The sequence below is a fragment of the Sus scrofa genome, chromosome 4 (assembly GCF_054392235.1).
Source record: "Sus scrofa isolate SSC_HxYL_T2T_F1_AM1 chromosome 4, Sscrofa_HxYL_maternal_Yorkshire_Landrace_v2.0, whole genome shotgun sequence".
Taxonomy (NCBI): domain Eukaryota; kingdom Metazoa; phylum Chordata; class Mammalia; order Artiodactyla; family Suidae; genus Sus; species Sus scrofa.
In genome coordinates, this window is record NC_139386.1 from 120,582,530 (window position 1) to 120,610,166 (window position 27,637).

Below are 27,637 nucleotides of genomic sequence, written 5' to 3' on the forward strand. Positions count from 1 at the left end.
GTCACTAATTACTGTACTCTAATATTGTCATTTTCAGTTGCTTACTCTTATTTCAACCTCCCAAATTTCTAGTTTCTACCTCTAGTAATTAACTACAATACAATCTTCAACCACACCACACTGCAATTTCAATGGATTTCATTTATCTACCTACCACCAGCATTTTCTCACTTTGCTCTTAAAAGGATTACTTTCCATGTCTCTCCCTTATAATTGTTTCCTTGATTACATCAACATCTTTCCCCTTCTCCCTCTTTGTTGTATTCACCTGGGAAAATTCCAACTTCAGTTAAATTAGACTCCCTGTGTCTATTAAAGGATAGCACCAAGGTTAAATATAACTGAGGAAAGAGATAAAAACACATTGACTGGTCTCACTTAACTTAACCATGGACCTCAAGCAGACACTTTAAGTACTATTTAACAATCCTTCTAAGAATCTGTTCATTCTCTCATTTTCCTAAATACATATTTTTTTCTTTCATCAATCCAACACATTTCTTCCCAACATATCTTCTTACTTTGTGACCTTGCTTCCTATTTCACTGAGAAAATATAACAAAACTTTTGTAAGTACCTACTATACATCCATACCAAACTAAAAATATCTAGACCTACTTATCTGCCCTTCCTTCCACTTTATTAAATGAGCTGTGTACAGACCCATCTTTAAAACTAATCCTTCTATTTGTACACAATGTCTATGGCTCTAACAATATTGCTCTCCTTCCTGAATCACTGTTTCTGTTTTTTTCTCTACTAGATTAGTCCTATTAACATAAAAAGCTGTTATTTCTTCAATCTTTATAAAACAACAACAAAAGCCTTCTTGATACTATACCCCTCTATATTAATAGGTCATTTCACTATTTCCCTGGAGAGCAAAACTCCTTAATTGTTCCCTTCAGAACTCTTCTTTTTTGCTTCATCCACAGATCTGACCTAACAAATAACCCCTTCCTAGTTGACATTCTTTATCTTGGCTCTATTTCTTGTCATTCTTTAATGTTTTCTTATCTCTTTGCTATCCAAACATTAGCATGTCCCAAGGTTCCTCTAATTCCTATCTTTAAATTTTTCATTCACCTTATTTGAAGAAAGCTATGAGTAAAAAAAGAAACTGTTTCATAGCATTATTCTAGCAAAGACCTAAGTGACTCTAAGGTGAAAACTGTTATTATTATATACTCACAAGGGAGTATCAGAACAAATTAAATGAAACATACCAAGTTTTGCTACTTAAATACAGCTAATTTCGCTAAGGAAACAGAAAAATTTTACATGGGAAACAGTTACACCACTAAGTGACATTCTGATCTGATACATAAAAAATGGAAGACTAAGTAGGCAAGAATATAAGCTTCCTAACCTGCAAAAAAATCCCACACTATTAAAAAAATCAAATTTAACAAAAAAAAAAAATCATTAAAACTCACAGCCAAACAAAATCACTCCTAAAATAATTACAAGATATAAGAAATAAAATTACCCTTAAAAAAGTGTGTTAAATATGTGCATTGATATGCAGGTAGGAATGAAAAAACGGTAATATGTGTAATCATAAAGTAAAATTTATATTTAGTACTGTAAAATTATCTTAGTAAAAAGATTATGTAATTATCAAGTTATGCTTTCCTTAATGCATAAAACAAAGAAAAATTAAGAACATTATTTTATTGGAAAGAAAATAATTTATTTTATGTGAGGAAGATGATTAAAATACATGTGATATATCTCTAATAGCCTGATTTAAATGAGTATAAATTTAATTTTTAAATACACTTTAAAAGCTGTTACGCACAGTTCCATCGTCCAGGTAGTCAATTTCATCTCTCCAAAGCTGGAAAGTACTTGAAAGATATGGAATTCAAAAGGAACCTAAAACACCATAAAAATTAATTAAAAGTAATGATTATAAAACAGTTCAATAGTTTTAAAATAACTAAAAGCTAAAACATTTATATTCAGAAAATTAGTGAATCATGTCAGAACAAAATTTTGTTTAAACAGTTTATACAGAAACTGACCTATAAAAAATATAATATTTTACTTGAGTCTATAGGAAAAAGCAACAGCAATTTCAATATCTATAACTTTTTATACTCAGGGTGATACTAACAGAATTTTGCGTTGTTTTCATGGTACTACTAATAGCAGGATTTGCAAGAAAGAGGTGTAGAGGCTCAAATGCTTTATTTTCCTACTGATAAAAATTTAGATGGCCAGGTTGGTATTCTTGAATCCACCTAACCATTTTAATCTAACTAATCAGTCCTTAGAACTACTAAGGGCCCTTTCAAATCAGATTCTTGGTCCTAATCCCAGATACTCTGATTTATAAGTTCTAGGATAGAGTCCAGGAAACTTGCTCAGAAGTTCTCAACCTTGACTGCATATTAGAATCAAAATTTTGAGATTTAAAAACGCTAATATCTATGTTGAAATCTAGACCAATTAAATCAAAACTCTGAGGAAGAAACACAGGCATAAGTATATTTTTTAGTTTACTACGTCATTTTATATAATCAGTATTTTTAAAAAACTTCCACAGATCATTCCAATATGTAGCCAAGACTGAGAACCACACTGTTTTGTGTGGTTCTTATTATCAAATAGTCTGTAAACCCCTGCACTTACATACCTACCAGATTTGTTTCTTTCCACTTAATGTGCTACCCTGAATCAATGTTATGTCTTCTCTCTGTTACTCTTACTCCTTTTGCTTAGTTTAGAAAAAGAAAGAGGAAAAAAGATACTTCTACTTGCTATCTCAAAGATTTCAATAGTAAAACCTCAGATGTAAGGTCTGCTACTCTTACTTGGAATTTACACTGAAATCCAGTTACTTCACTTTTCAACGTACGTACTTTTTAAAAGGAAAAAATAACAAAAAAACCTTTCCCTGAATTTTACAACACATTATATAGCACACCTAAAACCAGATACATCATGAAACAGAAAGCATTATGTTACTGAATTTTAGGCTTAGAAAATACATGGATTAAAGAAACAAGACTAAAATCTGTATTAAAGTAAATGTATACATTCTCCAAGTAAATAAGTTGACCTGATTCACTAACTTTCCCTGGAAAAATTACATAACCTAAAAGACAGCATAGAAAATTCAACAACAAATCTAAAAACCATGTAAAAGATTTGCTTAATTAACAGATAATTTTAGAAATACTTCATTTCAATGCACTGTAAAAGATTATTGCTTAAGGTGAATTAATGGGTGGAGGAAAGACAAAACATTTCTGGAAAAATCAAAAAACACTGCCCCAAAAAGGATACAACAAGAAAGGATACACTTTGTATGACAGTATTACAGCAGTATTTACGCAGGAATGCTTCTAAAGAAGAACAGCAGAATGCAGTTTAATTTTTTTCTATTTTTGATGTTAGGTTTACAAATAAATGATTTTTTAAAAACACACTGAAAATTGTTTTCATCTGTTCTTCTAAGGTATTTGTAAGCTCTGACTACACCCGTATAGATAATTTACAACAAATATATCCAAATATTCAAGGTACCTCCCAAAAGGAACACTGAAGAAAATTTTCCTTATATAATTTTTTTTCATCAGAAATTCTGGCCCATTTATTTCATGTCATTTCAGTATACTAGGGCAGAGAGATTTAAAATAAAATAAAAAACAAAAGGAATATATTTTCCATGTATCTTTCTTAACAGTATGACATAAACTTTTATGTTTAATGCTTAATTCTACCATTTTTAATCATTATATTAGATATGGATTAAAATTACTTATTTGAAGAAGACTTCATTCCCAAAAAATATGCATATATTTTTAAGAAGTGTACAATCAGTAATTAGGAATGCAAATTCTTAGGTCCCATCAAGGGTAACCAATTTGTCCTGACTCAGCAAACACTTTTTTAGAGTGAGCATTAAGGGCCAATGTCCTGGAAAACCTCTAATTATAGGAAAACTGGGGAGGACTGGCTATCCAAGGCCTAATGTCCCCTGCAGACCTACTGAATCACAAACTCTGAATGGGGCTGAGGCGAAGCCCAGTAATCTGTATATTACCAAATCCTCTATGATTATAATACACATTAAAATTTAAGAATTGGGAGATTTATGAATACTCTATCAAGCTTTTATCCATCCTTAATATCATCTAAATAAGGTCATGTCCTTTAATTATATTATGTCCACACTTACCTTTATTAACTTTTAGCACTTTCTTTTTCCTTCTTTAGAATCTTGTTTTGGTCTAGCAGATCGAGCAAATTGCTAATATTTAAAAATTAAGGTTTCCTTCATATGAAAGCAATCTTTTCTAAATTATTACGTACTTCCTAATGTAGGAGTACAGTTTTTAATCTATTCTTTAAGTTTGTCTTCCTACTCTCAGTCATTTGTGAAGTTTTTGTTGACTGCCTCCTAGCTTCAGGATCTGGAGGAAGAGGTAAAAAGTTTATATTTACCTTTTCTTTTACAACCATTTTTTACACCTGGACCTTTGCTCTTTCATTTATCCCAGTGATCTCTAGTTTGAGGTACATTAACTGCAGAAGGCAGCATGATTAAATGCTGCTGAAAGCAGGCTGGCTAATCAATGATATATTTTGGTTATTAAAATTCTCAAGCATAAATGGGAATTACAATAAAATAAAATATAAAATAATAAACTACAATGAATCTGACCTTTCTTTAATGATTCTAAATGTACTTCTTGACACTGTGGTCTCTTTAGCTTAGCACGAGTATGTATATACTTTTAAGCTGTATTAAGTAAAATGATTAGACTCGGTTAATTTTAATAACCTTATAATGCTTACTTTCTAAGAAAAATCTAAACACTTTCATCTGACTCAATTAAATATATCCATAACTGAGCTAGAATGCCAGCTGCTGAGATTTCTAAAGGGTTATATAAAAAACGGTTTCAATTATACCTTTACTCCTAAAAACCACACAGTCTTATAACAGACTGATTTGAAGGATACAACTACCATAGGTTTTCCAAAAAGAACATATCCATTAGCTTCCTTTAATGCTTTTGCTGCTGCTTTTTCATTTGGAAGTCCAATGAATGCTTGTCCTTTCATGCGACCTTCTTTCATCAAGCGTATATCAAACCTAGAAGTCAAGGAAGAAAGGATGGTTTGGCGTCAAAGAATGTCAAAGCAGGAGTTCCTGTCATGGTTTACGGTAACGAACACAACTAGTATTCATGAGGACAGGGGTTCGATCTCTGGCCTCATTCAGTGGGTTAAGGATCTGGTGGTGGTGTAAGCTGTGGTGTTGGCGGCAGACGTGGCTCTGATCTGGCGCTGCTGTAGCTACAGTGTAGGCTGGCAGCTATAGCTTCAATTCAACCCCTCGCCTGAAAGCTTCCATATGCCAGGTGTGCAGCCCTTAAAAAAAAAGAAAGAAAGAATGTCAAAGAATTCTGATGAATTCTGGGAATGTGTTGAGCAATTTAAAATTTTGTTATTTTGGAGTAAAAATGACTATAATATCTGACTAGTATGTTAATTACTCAGGCTTTCTAAAATTGATTCTATAATAGGTAATGTATGTTTGAATTGGGTTATCTTTTCTTAGGTATTATAAATGCATGTGACTTAAAAATTTTATTATTAGCAACTATAAAAGCAAACTGTTAAAGTTTTTATTTCATAGATTTACTTTTACGAAATGTCATGCACTCAATTCAAAACTACTTACTCGAGTGACAAAAACAAGTATACAAACGAGAATAGATGGGCTGTCATGACAGGAACTACAGAAAAGTAACATGGAATTTCAGATCAGGAAGAGACTTCACTGATCTAGTCAAAATCACCATTTTACAGAGACTGAGTGACTTCTTCATGGTCACACAGACAGCTAAAGTTAGAGGTAAAAACATGAACCAGATTTTTGTATTCCAAGTGTGGTCTTCTATAATCTAGTGTACTCATTCCTCAGCATTTTGAGGGAGAAAACCATACTAAAACTACTTAAAAAAAAGACTGTAATTTACAACTAAAGTACTACCTGCCATTTTGATAGTCTATAAGACTAGCAAAAGCATATAAAGAATTTTATAAGTATCCAAAATGCAGTGAAATTTTTTCCTAAAAAAAATCACATGACCAGTCCCACAGGAAACAATTATTTATTATTTTGATGTGTACAGATTTCTCAATATAGACTTGTTTCCCCCTAAAATTCAAATGGCAGGTAATACTAGAAATAGAAAGGATGCATATTCATACACATTTTTAATATACACACAATACATATAAGGTATATATTTACATGTGATACATATACACATACACACATTCATATTTTTTTTTCTTGTCTTTTTGCTATTTCTTTGGGCCGCTCCCGCGGCATATGGAGGTTCCAGGCTAGGGGTCTCATCGGAGCTGTAGCCACCAGCCTATGCCAGAGCCACAGCAACTCGGGATCTGAGCGGCGTCTGCAACCTACACCACAGCTCACGGCAACGCTGGATCCTTAACCCATTGAGCAAGGGCAGGGACCGAACCCCCAACCTCATGGTTCCTAGTCGGATTCGTTAACCACTGCACCATGACGGGAACTCCCACACATTCATATTTTTAAAGTTTTTATTTTTTCTCCTCATGATCAGGATCCAAAGTCAGCAAGAAGAAAAATGGCCAGTATTTTGCATTACCAGCAAAAGAAACTAAATATTCTTTTAGGAAGAGCTATCTGTCACTAATGAACATAAATGGACAATTTTAAGATATGGTGCTTCTTGTGCATGCCTGTATAAAAAGGTTAACATCCCAGATAAGACTTTAAAAATATTAGTTTCACATGAAGATTAAATCAAAATTACCTATTTAGAGTGACTTCTCTATTTTACCTCCATTCAAAAGCCTCTCTCCTTACATTTTCTAATTTTCTTTACTTCTAATTTATATGGTCATACGTACTCTGGAGTTAATTAATTATAAAATTTTAATCAAATTCTAACTCTAAACATAAATGTTTGTATCATTCACAAATCATATCCCTCCCTTTTGCTTTCATAAAATTAGAAGCCTTGCTTAACTGCAGCACAACCAAAAGAAATTTCTGCCAGATTAGAAATATAAAAAAAATCTGCCAGACTGTCATATATTCCTGGATGAATCATTAAAACACTAGTTTTCAAAATATCATCTTTGGAACGACAGCTTTGGCATCATCCATGAGCTTATTAGAAACACAAATTCATGGACCCTATACCTTAACCTAGAAAACCAGACTATCTAGGGACAGACCAAGGCAATGATTTTACTAAACTTTTATGTAAGTTAAAGTTTGAGAACCACTGATTGAAAGCTAGAGATTGAGGTCAGAATTAAACTTTATTTGTGGCTAAAGTTTTACTGGAATGCAGCTATTAATATTCATTTATGTATTGTTTATGGTTGCTTTCATAAGACAAAACTGAGTAGCTGCAACAGACAGTGTATCGACTGTGATAACATAAAAATATTAAATTTTTATTACCTGCTCATTTAAAGTTTTCTGACATTTGCTCTAAACATCTACAAGACTAATTGTGCAACAGGCAAGAACAATTTCTTCATATAATTTTCCAGAGGGAAAAGATGATAAAGAAAACAGATTAAAAACAAAATGTAATTTGAAAACATAAATTTCACTTACATTATCCGTTGTGTTTCTGACGAAAAGTCAACATATCTTCCAAAAATAAATTTAAGGTCCTAGAATTTCAAACAAGGAAAGACTAATAAGGAAGTCCAGGAAAAAAACACACACACACACACACACACACAAAATAATAAAACCAACTTATATAAATTCAACTTACCTTTTCTTGAACATGTTTAGCTAAATTCTTTACATAAATTCTACAGTTTGGTTCACCAGGTTCATAGCTTCTAAAAACTGAAAGTGTTTCCATTTCTTACATAAAAACAAAACAAAGATATAAAATTAAGACAGGCTCATTAATTTTTCAAAGAAAAACCATAACAAAATTCAAATGTAATTGTTAAATAGACAAAATATGCACAATGAAATTGTTAAAACCAAAAACTAATGGCAAAGTTACTAAGGATAAAAATACCCATTAAAAATCTAAAGTGACATTATGAAAATAAGTGTAAAATTTTCAGGCATGTAAAACAACTAAAATATATTCAATAAAATATTTAGTATTATAATTCTTAAAAGGTTACCTTCAAGATGAGTTATTTTTAAAAAAAATGAAGCAAATTAAGACGCTATAAATTGTGTAACTGTTTTGCTAAAGTCAGTTTCCTAAACTACCAAGCATTAATATATTCAAATATAAGAATGTAATACTCAAACGTAACAATCAGGTATTTCCGACAAACTGTGCATCCTGAATCTCTCTACAGCCACTCCTATATAATGTCCATAATCTGTTCCTGACAACTAGGTCAAAAATAATTCCAATCAAAATTGCTAGTTGGGGAAGTTCCAGTTGTGGCTCAGGGGTAACGAACCTGACAAGTATCCATGAAGATGGGGGTTCGATCCCTGGCTTCACTTAATGGGTTAAGGATCTGGAATTGCTGTGAGCTGTGGTGTAGGTCGCAGATGCAACTCTGATTCAACTCCTAGCCTGGGAACTTTCATATGCTGCAGGTGCAGCCCTAAAATGCAAGAAAAAAAAAAAAAAAAATGTGAGGTGGGGGTCTGGTTCCTATTATTATGGGAAAAAATACAATGTGTTAAATGTCAATCTAAAACCCCTAAATATTTTCCTAAAAAACACTACAACAGGAAAAATCTATGAGAAGTAAAAGAGTATCATGTCAGGATATAAAACTAATAAAGAAAGGCTTTTACTTTTTTGAGACAACTAATTGCTTTGCATACATCTCAGGCAGTATTGGGTGGTCTGTCAATTGTCAGAATATAGAATTCCAGGCTGTGGACCACACTGATTTAGGATGTCACATAAAAGTTTCAGGAATGAAAATAAAACATTTTTCAAATATATACTGGAAACATTTTATTGAGAGATACTTACCTACTTATGAAGTATGGGTAGTAAAAACCAAAAGTGGTGATTAAGAACATTAACTAGAGATGTTCTGAAGTATGTGTTTGAAATAAGGTAAATAACATGAAGAGATTTGTTCTGTTTCTTACAGGGCCAAAGAAATATAAAATGGAGTAAGCGCTGGTTCATTTCATTAAATTACCTTCTCTAGAAATTCTGCCCTTTTCCAACTCCCTTCTAGAAATACATTCTGATGGCATTTCATCAGAGTCTTCTTTAATCTCCTCTGCAATGCTCAAATTTGGTTTGGGGAAGATTTTTCCAAATCCTTTATTGGATGCATCAACTCCAGAAGCAGGTAAATCTAAGAATGAACATTGATACTATTATCCATTGAAAATTCCTACTTCCGGAATAGTTTTTGATTTCCATTTTTAAGATACCTTTTAACATTAAAACTCTTGGGTGTTTTTCTCAATACTTTGAAACAGGGGTAAGCAAACTTTTTCTATAAAGGTTCAAACAGTAAATATTTTAGGCTTTGCAAGACATATGGTTTTCGTCATGACTATTCAGCTCTGTCACTATACATGAAAACCATAACATAAGACACTTGCATTTGAGGATACTAAAAAAAAAAAAATCCATTATACCCCTCTTCATTAAAAAAAAAACACAAAAAACAAAACAAAAAAAACAAAAAGCAAATCAAACCTTGGTCCTATAAGCAGTTAAGGAAAAAAAAAAGTATTTGAACTTAATTATCTATTCATTTGATTAGAAAAATCAAAAACACTGATCTTTTCAAAAAATTTTGAATAGCAGAATAATGGATTTCATTCAGAAAACATGAATTTTAGCTTCAGCAAAAATAAAACTGGTTTAGGGGAGAAAGTTTAGAAGATGGGATTAAACATTCACTAGAAAAAATTTTAGTTATACTACTCAAAAAGCCAAACCAAATTCTAAAATGGCTGTGAAAATGATTCAAATAATATGCCACATTTAGGATTATAAAAGTCTCCTCATAATATAGAACAACTGTTGTACAATCCACAATTTGTATTGTATTGTGGCCTGAAGATATCAGTAAGAGAAAAAACTGTTTTACTTTTTAAACACTTTGAAGAAAAAAAACTTTAAAAATTTCTTTAAAAGATAAACTTTGAAAACATTACTTCAGCATTACATTGATATATTGATATTATACACTGACAGAGAATGGGATGACTTGAGTCAATTAAACTTAAAAAAAAAAAAGTTCATATCAAAGAATGACTAGCCATGAGATTAACAATGAGATCCTGCTGTGTAGCACTGACAACTATGTCTAGATACTTACAACGCAGCATGACAATGGGAGAAAAAATTATGTATACATATATGTATAACTAGGTCCTCATGCTGTACAGTGGAAAAAAAAGTGTTGGGGGAAATAAGAATAAAAAATAAAAAAAAGAAGGAAAACCATTCAAAAAGAAAAATATTAAATATGGAAATCAAAAAGGAGCTGTCTGAAAAGGCAATGCATTCTCACTAACCATCAAAGAGACAGGAATTAAAACCAATTAGTTTTGAACCCAGTACATTCTCAATACTTATTTGAAATCTATCCTATATTCACGTAAGTGCTCAGATATATGTACAAAAATGTGTATTCCAGTATTTTCTGTAAAAATAAAAAAAATGGAAACAACCTCAACTATGAATACAGTACGATTAGATAAAGATTGATGTAACTATTCCATGGAGTATTATGCAGCCATAAAAAGTAACCCATGATGGCCATTTAAAAAAAGAAGGGAAAATAAAATGTTTTTATATAAGAGTAAGATAAAATCTGGAAGGACGATCTTCATATCAAATTACTAAAAATGATTATCTCTAAGTAATGGAATAGGGAACAGTTGGATCTGAGGTGTTAACTTTTTAAAACTTTATGTGCTCCTGTTTCGATTACATTTTCTTTAAGCTGGTATTATTCTGAAATTTAAAAATTAAAGAAGAGATGCCATTATAAAATCATATTAATGTATTAACTATGCAGAAAAAAAACTCATAATTTCAATATATTATCTTTAAGCTAAAGAATAATATCTTGGTAAACAAACTTCCAAATCTTTTAGATAAAAACAAAATTACATAAAATCTACAACTCACAAGGTAATCACATTGCTGTTTTCCTAACATACAATTATGCTAATAAAACCATAAAACATCATATTTAACAAGCACTGAAAAATAAACCAATATAAGAAATTTGTATTTTTAGTGTAAAAATCAGCAAAAAACAGACTAAATTTCACCCTAGAGTTCATTACTAGTAAAAGGTAACAGTGACAATCTTACCATTAAGCACCAATTTTAGTTTTATAAAGAAGTTTGAAATGGGTAGTATTCCATGCCACTAAGGAAGACATAACTGTCTATTTTTTAAAACATAGTTCACAAATACTAAAATATAGAAACATAAACTTTAATTCTAACACAAAGAACTGACTGAGAAGAATTTTTACATAGCATATTAAAGAACTAAAATGTGCTTACCACAATTTTGTTCTTCAGAATTTTGCTCCTTTTCTAAATCATTCTTAAATGCAGCTGGCATGTCAGTAGATATATGGAATTCAATTTTTTTATTACCTACAGGTTGTGGCTGGTCAAATACATCCGAAGGTAACAGCACTGGATGTAAACTGCTGTTTATAAACAATCACAGCGTTACTTTGTAATTGCAAAGAAAATTCTGAGTAAAATATTACTTCATATTTACCTTTAATTTTAAAATCTAAAATACACTATAGGCAGTGTACAAAGTAACTTATATTTAATACTCCAATCAATTCTAGCAAATGCACTAATACGGTTATCATTAAATTCCTAGTTTAGATATATAGGAGTTTGAGGTTAACAGATGTTAAGACATTGCATAAAGTCACTCAGTAAATGATAGAAACAGGATTTTAGGGCTATTGGTTCCAAACTTCAGGATATTTACCCATTATAAAAAAAGTTCATTCTATGTTTAATAAAAGCTTTTATGCACTGTATGCTAGATTCTATATATTGGATAGCTATGCTATAAAGTGGCCAGCCACAAGTCACATGTGGCTAAAGAGGACTTGAAATGTTGCTGTAGTTATGCTCTAAGTAAAAAATATACACCAGAGTTTAACAAGTTTGTGTGAAAAAAGAAATGGAAAATATCTCAATAACTTTTTATATTAATTATATGCTGTAATAATACTTCAGATATAATTATTTAAAAATATATTATTAAACTTTTATCTTTTAATGTGGTTAATGGAAAATTTAATTTGGTTCACATGACAGTTGCTAGGGATCCCACAATGAAGTAGTCAAAAATCTCTATATAACTTTGTAGTCAGCTCTCCAGATCCATGGTTCCTCTGTATTCACAGTTCTATATTCAGGGATTCAAACAACCTCAGATCATGTAGCACTATAGAACTTACTGAAAAAAATCTCTGTGTAAGTGCCCACACAGTTCAAATCTGTGTTAAGGGTCAATTGTATTAATTTTTAATTGTTCAGTGCTGCTATTGAGATTAAAAGTATGGGACTGTGATATCAAGACACACACAGGTGGGAAATACACATATTAGACTTAACATGAAATAATAATGTAAAAAACCCAAAGATTAAAGACTCATTCCTTTAAAAAATGTAAAAAGATCATTTAAAAAAACTCCTTTCTCCACTTATAGTTATAAGCTCAAATTAAATTTACATTGTAGAAAAGTGGAATAAAATTAAAATCACAAATAATGGCAATTTTCACTGATCAAGATATGAATAAAATAAAAAGAATTCCATGGCAGACAGGCAAGTAAAATTTCTGCCACAATTTCAAAAAAAATTATGTTAATGCAAAATGTCAAGTAATCAGTCAAAAAGGAAAGAAAGGACAATATATTTCAAACAAAATACACATCAATGAATACTATTTCTTTGGCAATTTCTCTACTATAAACTAAAGGTTTAAAACATAGTGGGGAGTTCCTGCTGTGGTGTAGAGGGTTGAAGATCTGGCCTTGTCTCTGCAGTGGCACGGGTTTGATACCTGGCTCAGAACAGTGGGTTGCCACAGCTGTGGTACAGGTTGCAGCTGCAGCTTGGATTCCATCCCCAACCCAGGAACTTCCATATGCTGCAGGTGCAGCCAAAAAAAAAAAAAAAGATAAGACAGTGGGAAGTTAACTTGTATCTAATAAACCTATTTCATACCGATAACCCTGAACATCAGCCCAAATCTGCATATTTACTGCAGAATTTATTATAACAAAGTCTGAAACAAATTCTTTATTTTTTAAAAATGGCAATCATATTATAACGGCTCCTTCAATATATTCAAACACCATAATCTAACATTTAAGACAGGTATCTTCACATCCCTTTAGCTTTCCCTTTCATCATTTCTATTCCTACGCAACAAATTTTCCTACGTCTAGAAACATTCACTTTACCATTCACACTAGGTGTCTCTTCCCTTCTCTCATTTTTCAAGCCCAGTTCAAGTGACTCCTCCCTCTTAAAGTCTTTCCAGGTTTCTTAACTGACTGTGACCTCTCCTTTCTTGCAACCTTTCATTCTTAGTTATATCTTTTTCTATGTCGTTTATTTTAATTGCTAATGCAATAGTTGTACCTGCATATGGCTAATTTTCTCATAACACTATTAACTCACTTTTCGAAAAGATGGCATTAAGCTTTGGAAGTATGCTCCAAACTAAACGATATTTAACAGGCAACTTGTCATACATTCAATAAATATTTAAAGGTGGGTCCTGTTTGCTAAGTCATGTGAACTTTGACATGGTGTGGTACTTTGAAGTAAAAAAAATGTTTAACATCAAGTAGTAGATTTAGGAAAAACTAACAAAATTTCATACAAGCACATTGGTGATAGCATTATCAAAACCGTGAAAGCACATGAAGAGAGATAATGAAAGGAAAATAAATGACTTTTGTTTTGGATAATATCTTAAGTGCCTACAAGACACTCTGAGTATGCCACCTGGAAGCTGGAAATGAAGACTTCAGATCTCAGGGGGTTAAATCTAGAGAGGGAGATTTGGAATCTATTAGCTGCAATAGGTGAATGATAAAAATTAATGAGATTAACAATAAATTTAAAACTATGAACAGAAGATGGGGATATATGGGACCAAATCTTTAAAAGAAATAAAAAGCAAGGGAGTGAGTGAGTGAAAAGCACAAAAGAAAGAAAATAAAAAGAGAAATGGAAGAGAGGCAGTAAGCTGAGAAACAAACAAACAAAAAAAAGAAAATATAAAATTAATGGTGGACAATTTCAAAGCCCAGGGTAGCTAATAGTATCAAATGCTGGCAATATCAACTTGGACTGAATTATGAATACTTGTGAATTTGGCAAATAGGAAGTCACTGGTAAATGAAATAAAAGCAGGACTGAGGAATGATGTGAGTTAAGCAGGTAGACAAAGTACATACAGAAACCTTATTTTATAACCCAAAACAAAATTACCTGTGTGAAGCAAATGATGGTGTATTCAACATATCCTTTATTTTTCTCTTTTTTCTCGCATGGCGCTGCTTTATTGTTTTTGGTCTTTTGGGCTGAAGATTTGCTAGTTCCATTAGTTTAGTCATTCTACATTGGAGGAAGGGAAAGTAAAAACTATTCTGTTATGTAGAAACATAAGCTATTCATTACTGTTTCTATTAAGCTTAAATTTCTATTTGGGCTTAAATTATAAAATAATTTATATAACAAGTATAATTTCTAAGTCATTAATTAAGATACAATCAATTTGACAAAAATGCGAGTTATAAATCTCCCTTCTTAGTTTGAAGAAACTGGGAATTCACTACATTGCAATTTGTCAATTTTTAAATACATTATAATAAAATTATTAGTTGCCCCAATAAATGACTAAACATTGATGACAAAAAGTGGAACAGGATACACTAAATATAATCTGTGTAACTTTACTGTTCTTTTCTTGAATAAGCTTAGAGAGAAAATTACTTTGATTCATATTCTAATTATTAAAGAGAGCCCTGAACTTCAGTACTTTAAAAAATATACTGTGCATAATTTTTGGATAGCATCATTCATACAAATAACTTGGGAACAGAGTTTTCAAACACTATACTTTAAAGCAGCTTAATCAATCAATGTGTGACAACTGATACCTTGTACATGGCTTATTTCATTTTGATCATGAATAATATTTAGAATAGATCTTGTCTAGGCTTTCTTCTATCTTCCATAGGATAGGATACAGTGCTTCCAAAGAGCAGAAGTTCAAAAACCACTAATCACTGCTCTACTTCTCCCGGTTAAATTTGTGAAATTTGAAAGCAAAATAAACATGATAAAATGCAGTGAAGGAGGAGAGGGTAGTTAAAATAGGCTGCAAACCTTTTTCCTTGAGGAAAAATTAAAACGTAAGCTATAAATTTTTAAAACCTCTTAACAACCATGGTTTACCAATATTTTTATAAATCCAGTCATACAAAACATGTTATATTCACAAACTGCTCATCTAAAGTACATTAAGCCTTTACAACAGGGCAAGGCACAGTTAGGTAAGCAATCAATAAATATTTTCTGAATAAATAAATAGTAGCAATGTTTTATACTATTTCTGGAAGACAACAGAGAAGTATGAAACCAGAGACTGGTTCATGAAACGGCTTTGTTCTTATGACTCAAGATCAATTAATTGTAGAATTCCACACTGCATCCCTAAACGGAAACCTAAATAAAACAAAAAACAACAAAAGTTTTGGCTAGTCTATGTATTTATTATCATCATTATAAGAAAATGCAATTTAAAGAGGTTAAGTATTTAACTCATTACAATATTCTACACTCTTCTTTGTTTAGCAACAAGTTAAGAAGTTGTCTATCAAGAACTGTCAGTCTTCCTAAATGTCTCTATTCAAAACAGATATTCACTCCCACTGCTGTAGTTTCAGCCCTACCTATGCTTTGATTTCAATTCTTTCCTTAGAAAGAGAATACATATGGAACCACTATTTAAGTAGATGATGACTCAATAACAGCCATGTTGCTGCTGATTACTTGTATATGTTGCCTGGATTCTCTGCTTTGCTTTGACTCATGTCAACCATTCCTCTATCTGGCTATTTCTGTGCATTATATGCCTAAAACTCCCATCATTTGCCAACACAAGTCTTTTAGGGTAGAGGTTGACAAATTACAGCCAAAGGACCAGCTGTAGGTTTTTTTTTTTTTTTTTTAATTCAAAGTTGTGTTGAAAGATGGAAACACTCATTAAGTTGTCATCTATGGCTGTTGTCCCACTATAACAGAATTCTTTGGCCCTATACAGAAAACGTTTAGCAATTCCTGTTCTAGGCTATGCTGTGTATTATATACCTGAACACTACTAACAATTTACTTCTCTTTGTAAAAAACATGGTACCAAATAGACAGTGAAAAAGGCACTTGGTTACAGTATGAGTTGAAACAAGACAGAATTTCACCTTGTTCTACTTCATCTAGGAATAAGCATTGCCAATCAACTAAAATTTTACACGATTCTGCACATGCAGAAGACCAAAACAGCACAGTAATTATTGATTTTGAGGTTACACATAAATTGTAACAAGTAGGCAAATTTGAATATACAGAATTAATAATAAGGATCAATCATATACCATAATCATCAATCCAGAAAATTACTCAGAATAGAAAAAGTTTCCTTTAGGTCTTGTATCTAGTCTCAGGTTTTAATCTATAGCTATTATGTATGCCTCGAGGGGATGGACAAACTAAGGACCCCAAATTGTGAAGAGCTATATGCAAAATAAGAAGACCAAGAGAATCTTTTTCCCATATTTTATGTTTCTTAGAATCTAAACAAGTATTATTTGACATTACAAACCTTTGACGGTCTTCATCATCACTGCTTTCATATTCTGATTCTTTACTAGATAATTCCTCATCTGGCAAAGGGGGTTCCTCTGGTGGCTGAGGAGATGCGGGTGGAAGAGGTGCATGTAATGGCATATAGTCTTCATACTAATTAAAAGAAAAAAGCAAAAATACTGTGTCAATCTATAGTGTTCATAGAATAAAAAACCATTTTCATTCAGATACATGATTTTCACATCTACCTCATGATTTTCTTTTATATATTCAACACATATGATGGAACATGTCTTGGCAGACTGCTAGCTATGGACAAAACCTGTTTCTTATTCCTTTGCAACTAAATGGACTAAATTGCCAAACCTCCCTTGCAATTAGATTTTACCCAAGTTTTAGCCAATGCAATGTTCACAAAAGAAAACTCCCACACATCTTCTCTTTTTCCTTGATCCCAAGGCTCAATGGTAAATCCTCACCAACCTGGGATTGCACACAGTGAATAAAACTTATGTCCTCTGAATAACTCAGTGGAGGAAAACATCATTTTGCCCTGCTTTCCAAATTGATTTGACATGAGTAAAATGTAACTTATGTGACTAAGACTTGAGTTTTATTTGTTAACTACAGCTAGCATATTACATCTAATATAACACCCTTACAATGTGCCAGGCATTGAGGTGTTGTGGTTACAAAGAAAAATTATGAAGCTAATAGTATACACATTAGAAAAGCAGCCAATACACAACAGAAGCAAGTTTTCTATTTAAATGTTAGCCCTCATAATAATTTCTCACTGCTGTTATCTAAAGAAAATACTAAGAGTATTAAGCAAAACAATAACTAAAATTACTCAAGAGCAAACATAGCCTACCATCTAAATTACTGACAGATTTGCATAGTAAATTCTAATTTAAAAATTATCAACGTTTCTTATCTTCTGCTAATGCAGAATATTAACAATAAAATCAAAACAATGGAAATTTTAGGAAATTCAGTTTCTTTCTTTTTTTTTTTTTTTTTTTTTTTTTTTTGACTTTTCTAGGCCACTCCTGCAGCATATGGAGGTTCCCAGGCTAGGGGTCTAATCAGAGCTGTAGCCACCGGCCTACGCCAGAGCCACAGTAATGTGGGATCCGAGCTGCATCTGCAACCTACACCACAGCTCACGGCAACACCGGATCCTTAACCCACTGAGCAAGGCCAGGGGTCAAACCTGCAACTTCATGATTCCTACTTGGATTTGTTAACCACTGAGCCACAATGGGAACTCCGGAAATTCAGGTTCTTAAATGTAACTATCTTATAGAATAACATGATGTTCTAGGTGAAAGAACCGAACAACGCTGGCAGAAATGATGGCCTCTATTACCAAAAGCATTTCTTTAATGTTCTAGCTTTCTCCCACTTTCAGTTCTCCACTTGACTATTACTATGTTAACTTTATATGTGTTCTTTATTTTCAATACACATTAGAGGTCACTGGCATAACACTTGTAAAAATTTAGCCTCAATAATCTCACCTCAGAAAAAAAAATTTTGAATCTTGAAAATTCTAAGGATTTTAAATTTCTAAGAATTTCCAATTTCTTACCATTGGAGGTCGTGCAGTAATTGGTCCAAAAGGCGTGGGCAAATTCATTTTATTCATAAGATGAAGCACCTTAAATAAAGTGGTAAAGCATTTAAAATCAAATAGAAAAACGATGATTCAATTCACAGCTGATATTTTATGTACTTACAAACTTTGCAATAATACTATTGATTAATTTAGTGCAAAGGAAGGCCTATCTCTTGCCGTTATAATCCCAGGATACAACTAAACCAGTGCATCTCTGGCACTGGTACATTACAGAAGATTGGCCTTCCTAAAATGACTGTAAATTCTATAAATGCTATTATTCTCATTAATAAAAAGTCATGTTCTTCCAATGTAAAAACCTGAAATGCTATGTTTTTTCCCTAATTATTGTGAAATTATGAAATAGAGAGTACAATAAATAATCATCATCATCTATACGATGTACTTCAAAGAAGTATCTTTTCTTGTCAATAGTTTCAAGAATTTGCTGAGGGGTCCACTATACCTTTTCCTTTAAGAGAGAAAAGTAAAAAAGAATTACCATAAATTATATTTTCCAAATTAGCTTATATTTATAGTATTATTAATACCAACCATATTAGTACGTTCATGCTGTAGTTTATACAAAGCCTTTAGTTGAATGCAATAATTATTTCATTAGCTTTTGCAATGGACTGAGTGTGTGTGTCCCTCTCCAAAATTCGTTATGTTGAATCCTAACCCTCAATGTGATGGTTTGAGGAGGTGAGGCCTTTGGGAAGTGATTAGGTCAAAAGAGTAGAACCCTCATGAATGGGATTAGTGTCCCTTATAAAAAGCGTAGCAGAGAACTTCCTCACCCTCTTTCAGCTATGTGAGGATAAAAGAGGAAATAGCTATCTGCAACCCAGAAAGGGACCTTCAATGGAACCTAACCATGCTGGCACACTGAAACGATCTCCACTTAATCTCTAGACTATGAGAAATAAAATTTCTATTGTTTAAAAGTCACCTAGTCTATGGCAGTTACAGCAGCCTGAACTAAGACACTTTTAAAATACTGAAATATCATTGCCTATAGGAATGAGTCTAATTAATACTACTATAAAAAAAAGTATGAGAATTAGGATGAAAAATGACCTATCAAGTTATCCTGGTATTAACTCTGAGAGAATGTTTAGAAGACTTACCTGTACATAGAACTTAGGCACACTCGCCAAAGCATTTACTATGTTTGCTAGGATTGTGCTCGAAGGTGGTGGGTACATATACTTGAGGCATGAATTCAGTGGAAAAGTCAGCCTAAAAAATATATATTTAAAATGCTTATTTGGTTTAAAAAGTTTCATATCAATAACTCACTTAGGAAAAACATTAACATGCAAATTACTCAAATGACATGATAAATCTAAGAGTATTTTTTCCCTAATAGATCCAAATGAGTATATTTAAAAAGAAACTTGCCTTCTGATAGCATTATAGAAAAATATGGCATTTCTTATCAGAGCTTATAACTGAACATTTTAATGGGACCAAATTCAGTGACAAACTCTTATAACTCAAAATGTTTAACACGTTAACATTCATATGTAATAAAATAGCCTTTAAAAATTATCTTCTTTGCAATACACACGCCCCCCCCACCTCCAACCCACACTACCCACCCACTTATCCAGAAGAAGACCAAAAGAACAATGAAATAAAAACAAAAAGTGCTGACCCATGGTTTGGTGCAATTCCATTTTCTATGGTTAAACAATCAAGTTCTTTCTTTTCTTTATCATCTTCCACAGGATCATCAGACCTAAGAAATACAGAATCAAAGTTGACCTTATTTTTAGAAATAGAGTGAAAAATTACATACAAAAAGACATCTTTTCAAACATGGCATTATTAAAACAGTTCCATTTCCATAATACGTAAAACTTTCAACTATTTCTTAAGCAAACACCAATTAAGAAGAATATCTACTCCAGATATTATATAAGGCACATCACATTTTCACTTATTTTTCACAGCAACCCTATGAAGATGTTATGATAAATTTCACTGAACAAAGAAAAAAAATTGAAGTTTTCACATGGTATATAAAATTGTGTCACACAGATTTGTTTAATATGCATTCATGAGGGTTTATTAAAACTCAGACTGCTGGAGTCTCATCCTCCTCCCACCCTCAACACTCCAAATTTCTGACTCAGTAGGACTAAATTAAGGCCCAAGAATCTATATCTCAGTCAGGATCCTAGATGATGCAGCTGGAGCAGGGATTATACTTTGAGAACCACTGGTGTAAAGCAATTTTATAAAGGATACGTAACTACAAAAAATTTCAGCTAGGAACCAAATACCAGCCCATGCCTATTCATGACACCTTGCTATCTCTAAAAGAAAGACTTCATACTAGTTACCATCCTTCCACTTAGAGCTAAATACTTTTAGCCTACTCTCTTCCAACTTTACATTGATTAATTCCTAACATAAAATCAAAACAGATTCCTAATGCACAATTAGGAGCAAACAAATACATTGCTTTAATGTCCTAGACTCAGCAGAGATATATAATCATTTATTTTTCTAAATTATTTACTTGCTAGTCTGAAAACAATCTAAGACCAATAAAAATGATTGAAAAAAAATACTTTAAAATGTTAGGAAAATCTAACCATCTACATACCTTTTCTTTTTTTCAGTGCTTGAAGAGGGACATGGTGAATGAACTTGATCTTGCTCTTTCGCAAATTCAACAACTAGAGTATGACCTAAAAGTTTCAGCTGATGGAGTCTTGTCAATGCCTTTAGTTGGAAAAAATAAAAAAAAAATTGATAACTATTCCAAAAATTATTTGTTAGAGACTACATACAAAACAATTAATACATGCTTTTTGTTATTGCTGTTAACATTCCCTTTGTTATTTCTTATTCATTTCTAATCTCAGGCTGCCAAGCTTTCATTATCTGTTAAGGGATTGCTTCCTATCACTTAACAAAACTAAGATCTGGTTCAATCAAACAATGCCTACACTCAGGCAGCTAAAAATGGTTAGAAAAACAAACAATGAATTGGGTTGGTCTTGCGTTAAATTCATAATCACAACCACAAACTTGAGGGTGATTCTTACTGAAGCCATGCAGTTATACATTATATTCTTAGTTCATTTATTTTCTACCAATCTCTACGGAAAAAGTTTCTACTTTTCCTTCCCTCCTCAACTTCACAATAGTCCTATTCCATTCTTTTAGCCTAGGATACTGCTTCCTACTTTGAGAAAAGTGAAGCAAACAGATGAGAACTTTCCTATCCTAACACCTCATCCACCAACATTTGCAGCCACATATTCTACCTTCCATCTGTTATCACATATTAACTATCTATATTTGTATTTAAACCTAGTTGTTTTGGTATGTATACTAAATCCTAGCCTCTCTTCTACTCTCTGGACCTGTACATGGGGTGTTCTTGATTATACTGCTTATGTTCTGTCCTTTATTGGATTATCCACATCAGTATACAAACACACTTATTTTCCCCACCCTAAAAGTATTTTTTTCATCTAGAATCCCACTAATTAGTCCCACTCCCTTTAAATTACTCTTGCAGTAAAACTCCTTAAGAGTTATCAACCCCTCTATGTAAAACTCCTTTCCTCCCATCCATTCTCTAACTTACTCCAATCAGGCTTATGCCTTAATCAGTTCACTGACACTGCTTGCACAAATTCTGTATTGCCGCACCAATGATCAACTCTCAGTCTTCATTTCATTGCATTTAACACAATCACTTCCTCATTAATACACGTTCTTCACTTGAGATATAGACACTATAGTTTTCTACAGTTTTCTTTCTAGCTCATTGGTTTCTACTCCTCAATCACTTTGCCTATGTCATCTTTAACTCTTACAGTTGACATACTTACTCCAAAGGCCTATTACTGATCCTCTCTCTCTAATCCAGCATCTTGAATGCTGGTGCTGATGATTTACCAATTTATAACTTCAGCCCAAACTTCTCCCCTTAAGTCCAGGATGGCTCCCCTGAAGTGTGTCTAACAAACATTTTAAAAACAGCACTTCAGGGAGTTCCCGTCATGGCTCAGTGGAAACGAATCAGACCATCATCCATGAGGACAAAGGTTCAATCCCTGGCCTCTCTCAATGGGTTAAAGATCTGGCACTGCCATGAGCTGTGGTGTAGGTTGTTGCTGTGGCTGTGTCGTAGTCCGGCAGCTACAGCTCCAATTTGACCTCTAGCTTGGGAATCTCCATATGCCACCAGTGCAGCCCTAAAAAGACAAAAAAACAAACCAAAAAAAATTAAAAAAGAAAAAAGAAAAAAAATAAAATCAACACTTCAGAAACAGAGTCACTTCTTTCCCCACTCCCCCTCAAAGGGTCTCTATTTGAAACCTTCCCCATTTCAGTTGATGGGAACTACCTTCCCTCACTTACTTACATCAAAAATCTTGGAATCATCCTTAACACTTCTTTCCCACACTGCATACCCAAGCCAACAAGAAATTGTTTCCTTCCACCTTCAAAATATATCCAGAATCTAACTACTTCTTAGCATCTCCACTATGACTGTCATAATCCAAACCCTTATCTCTTGACTGAATTACCAGTACAAAACAGATTTCCCCGTTTCCACTATTCCCTGCCTTGCATCTGTTCTCAACACAAAGTGATACTTTTAAATTTAAATACCTTACAATACCTACACTTACAATAAATACTCCAGTGGCTCCCAATTTTACTCAGAGTACAGTCTAGGGCCCTTACAACACCTACACTTCTTACTCTTTCTTCTCTGACCTTGAACCCAATTACCGCTCCCATTTTTTCTGCTTTAGACACACTGGCTTCTTTGAACATGACAGGCATGCTCCCACAGAGCCTTCATTCGAGTTATTCCGAATCTTACTGGAATGCACTTCTCCCAGCTATTCCCTTAGCTAATTTCCTTCAACTCCTTCAAAGTATGACCCTAACTACCTTAACTATAGCTTAACTCTCCCAACTCAGCACTCCTGGTGCTACTGTTATTTTTCTTTTTTCCATAGCATTTGCCATTTTCTAAAATATTAAACAACTTATTAAGTTTATTATTTATGGTCTATCTCTGCTTTTGAGAATGTAAGCTTCGATAAGGGCATAAATCATTGTCTTATTCACTAATATATCCCAAGATCAACAGCAGGATCTAGCACACAGCAGGCACTTAATATTTTTTAAACAAATTGAATTTTAGGCCTTAAATGACACTACAATTTTATTCTGCCACTTTTATGCATCCTTATTTGACTCCATTATACAAAGCAAGTTTTTAAATGTTTCAATAATTTTCAAGTCCCTACATCAACTCTAGACCCTCTTCAGTATCAGTGGAGGTTATCTGAAACAGAGTTGAATTGCTTCACCTTTCTTCTTCTCCAAATGGATGTCACATTCTTTTCTTTTCAAAATCATGGCCTTTTATTTTTGAAGACAATGACTGGTCCCATGTCCTCTCCTACAAGTTAATCTCAATGCTAAAACAACATGGTTTTCTGTTAACTATAACTATGCTATATTTCAAAAAGTCTTTACTGAAAAAAAAAATTTCCTGTACCTAAAAAAATACATTAAATACGAGTCTTCTGTTAATCCCATCCTCAGAGGAAAAACATTTATAATTCAATTTGGTGTATAGCTCCACCACATACTGTGCTATGCATAAACTAATATACACAGTTTTCATGTCCCAAAACTCCAGGGTTACATAATAATGTTTTGTAACTTTATTCATGCACTCTATCTAGGCTATACTCCTTATTAACACATATTCTTTTGACTTATTCTCTGATAGTTGTAGTCCAATGTATGGATATACTACAATATAAAGTGTTCCTTCCCCTTACTGATGAAACTTTGGGTCACTTTTATTGTTTCACAATAAAAAGTACTGTGCTCATTCTACATTTTATGTCATCACAGGATCTTGCTTCTCTTTGCACCCATGAGAATTTATTTCCTCGTTCTACTTCCTTTTTAATGTCTCTCACCAGTTGTCTCTGCTGGCTCTTCTTCCCCTGGGCAATCATATTCATGAAGAAACTCTTTTTAAGCTTGCCTCAACACTTGATGTTTATTTTTAATTTTTTTTTACATTTCCATGGAAGTAGCCTAGCGAATCCACAAAGTTAAGAGATGACATGACAATTCATTACCTACTTTTGCCTTCTCTGAATTCTGTCCCTTTCACCTCATGTAATAACCCAGTAACTCAGGCCAAAATTATCCAAGTATTCCCTCTCTTTCAACGACTGAACATCTAAAGGGATCACAAGACAGACAAGCACAATCTCTACCACATGTATAGCTTCCTTTGTCTTCTTACTGCCCTATTCAGATCGTTTCTCTTGCCTTGGCCATTTGAACATTTCTAGTCTTGATTTTGCTTTTGGTCGTTCTACCTCTAATCTTTTCCCACATCCAATCCATTACATGATCTCTACCAGATAACTTTCACAGACCTGATTACAATTATTGGCCAGCTCAAATGTATCAAATGCCTTAGGAATAACTACTGAATAAAATTCAGTCCTGCTCTCACTTCCACCCAAATTTACTCAACCTATCTTCCAAGCCCTATTTCCACTCAACCCTTAGTTTTTGCTTCACTAAGAACTTTCCATGCACCTCAGTTTATTTAGTATTCTTCAAACCTGAAAGGCTCTGCTCTGTTTGTTTTCAAAATTCAACTAATCATTAAAGGTCTATCTTAAAGGCTACCTCCTTTATGAATGATTCCCTAGATTTTTATACATACATAAATGCTTCATATATATGTGTATGTAGACATTCCCTTCAATATTTAAAACACCTTGCCTTGCCACAGTTACACAGATAATTATCAATATTTGCATCCTTTAAGAACTTACTTATAATTACATGAGATTACAATTCAGTTTTAATTCAAATTCCAGTTAATCTACTAGTCATATGTCCAAATACCTAAACATTGGACAAAAACAACTAACAAACCAAGTGTAGACTTTGAGGCAAACTTTGGAAAAACAAAAGCTTTTGCTTTTAAAAACTACATTTTAACACTGTGTTTCATTTTTGAACTAAGATTAGATAAGAGAAAAATTGTAGAAAATTTTAATAGAGAAGAAAAAGCCATACCTTTATAGCTGCTTTTTCATTAGGGAAAGTGGCAAAAGCGGTATGTTTCTGAAAAAGATTTAAGGTACAAATTATTTCAAATATAATTTCAGGAGTTCCTGTTGTGGCTCAGCAGAAACAAATCTGACTAGGAACCATGAAGTTGCACATTCGATCCCTGGCCTTGCTCAGTGGGTTAAGGATCTGGTGTTGCTGTGGCTCTGGCGTAGGCCTGCAGCAACAGCTCCGATTAGACCCCTAGCCTGGGAACCTCCACATGCTACAGGTGTGGCCCTAAAAAGACTACATATATGTACATACATAATTTCAGTTTTTCTTAAGGAAGTCTGATACACCAGTTGACAGTGATTCCACACATTAATAAAATTACAGAAAAGGATGGGACACCATTTAACTACTAATTTCAGTACAATGCTTTTGAATTAGTTTTGGATGGACATCTTTGAGATGAAAGCCTTATAACTTTTTTCCATATAAAAGTGTGGACATACAGCACATTTGACATAGGCTTTCAAATAGTTCAACAGTCCATAAGTTAAAAAACTACTATACCACTCTTAAACCATCCAAAAATATAAAATAGCTTCCATTTATAAAACATCTAAAGCTCTAAACATTTCTCTATATAGCCAAATGCAATTTAAAAATGCTCACCAACAGAAAATTATTTCTGAAGCAAATGTTCCTTTTGTGAGTTTTCCTTAAAATGAAGGTTCAATGGGAGAAGTCTACTTTTAAATATAAACTATATTTAGGTATTTTTAAACTATAAGAGGAAAATAAGTACAAAGTAAATGAATCATTATGCTGAGTTTCTGTAAATGTTAATCAAGACTTTACAAGTTTATTGATTATATACCGCATACCTAATTTTGTCTACTCTATTCAAGATAACCCAATTAAGTGTATTTAAACTGAATCACACAGAATATTTATATTTGCTGGTATACATGACACTGTGCAAAACTGGTTCTTCTTCCAATTCAGTAATTCTCAACCCTGGCTGCATATTAGAATCACCTGGGGAGAGTTAACCACTGATGTTTTGCCCCATTCACAGGCCATCTTTCGGAAACATAACATCACCGTTATTATTTTCATGGCGAGAAATCCACCGGAAACATCTTTAAGTGTAAAAGAAAATAAAGCAACTGTGTATACTCCTGTGTTAGAACTTTTAATAGTCTTAAAATATCGTTTTCTAAAGGAGTCCGTCGGAAACTTTATGAGGAACATCTTCGTCAAAAATCTAGTCGAAACCCTGTAACAAGGTTTCTCCTAATTTACCCTATTTTCTCTTCTATTTTGATGAAAGTTTTAATGCTAGCTTACAAATAAACCAATATTTTAAAAAAAGTAGTGCTTTGTTACTTATTCCTCAGAGTACCCTTGAGTCTAAGAGAATTACTCCCAAATCCAAAGGAGTTTTGAGATTCTCAGCATGAGCGGATATAATGGAATATAACTGAGCTTATTTTCCCTCCTTCTGCTTTGCCCTTCTCACTCGCCCTTTCCCGCAGCGCGGGGAAGAACCCAGGCTCGGGCCAATTAAAACTTGCCTTGGGACGTAAGCTTTCTCGAAAGGAGAGAAAAAGGACTGGCTAGCCCCCACTACGCACGGGCATCTTCCTCGCTCTTTTCCGTCTTTTTTCTGTCAGAACTTCCTCTCCCGGGCCACCAGCCAAAGGCCTTCCCCCGAGGCTCGGGACCGGGCGCCCTTACCAGCCTCCCCTTATCGGACAGGACGCGCACTGACTGTGCCCCGAAATACTTCAGCAAGTCCTCTTTCTCCTCAGCGGTCAGCTCGGCTGGCAGATGCCTCACTAGAAGGGTTCGGTCGCCCCGCGGCGGAGAAAGCGAAGCAGAGCTCTGGCATCCTCTCGACATCGGGATCGGCTGTTCTGGGGCCGCCATTTCCGCTCGAGCACCAGCAACAGAGTAAAGGCGTGAACCCTGCAGTCATCAACCGAAGCTGAGAGAAATGCGTGTTTTTCCACTTCGCGCTAAGGATTATGGAAAACAAGAAAAA

At 33.4% G+C, this 27,637-nt stretch overlaps 1 protein-coding gene and 1 pseudogene across 22 annotated transcripts in view; both read right to left on the reverse strand.

The window, feature by feature from the left end:
- Nucleotides 1-1,939, reverse strand: part of LOC100522672 (pancreatic alpha-amylase-like) — a 34,354-nt pseudogene extending 32,415 nt beyond the window's left edge. Inside the window, exon 1 of the transcript XR_002343548.2 lies at nt 1,802-1,939. The product of XR_002343548.2 is annotated as a pancreatic alpha-amylase-like (transcript). The remainder of the gene's footprint in view (nt 1-1,801) is intronic.
- Nucleotides 1,672-27,629, reverse strand: RNPC3 (RNA binding region (RNP1, RRM) containing 3). 21 transcript variants are annotated; one of them, XR_014844639.1, is made up of 17 exons: nt 27,331-27,629; nt 25,609-25,656; nt 21,119-21,237; nt 20,162-20,245; nt 19,632-19,743; nt 18,475-18,543; nt 16,897-17,033; nt 14,505-14,630; nt 11,526-11,674; nt 9,181-9,342; nt 7,815-7,909; nt 7,649-7,707; nt 4,978-5,110; nt 4,190-4,261; nt 3,310-3,353; nt 2,646-2,716; nt 1,672-1,878 (listed from the first exon to the last, which is right to left on the reverse strand). XR_014844639.1 is itself a non-coding variant. In XM_085023834.1 (15 exons), the coding sequence occupies exons 1-14, from the start codon at nt 27,520-27,522 to the stop codon at nt 4,202-4,204; spliced, it is 1,545 nt and encodes a 514-aa protein (XP_084879960.1). In that variant the 5' UTR covers nt 27,523-27,629; the 3' UTR covers nt 1,672-1,878; nt 4,190-4,201. The 21 variants fall into 21 exon arrangements, 8 of the variants coding, with proteins under 8 accessions (XP_084879960.1, XP_005663688.2, XP_005663686.2 ...); XR_014844638.1 differs by having other exon boundaries at nt 3,295-3,353; XR_014844633.1 differs by having other exon boundaries at nt 11,526-11,677.
- Nucleotides 27,630-27,637: the final 8 nt, after the last annotated feature.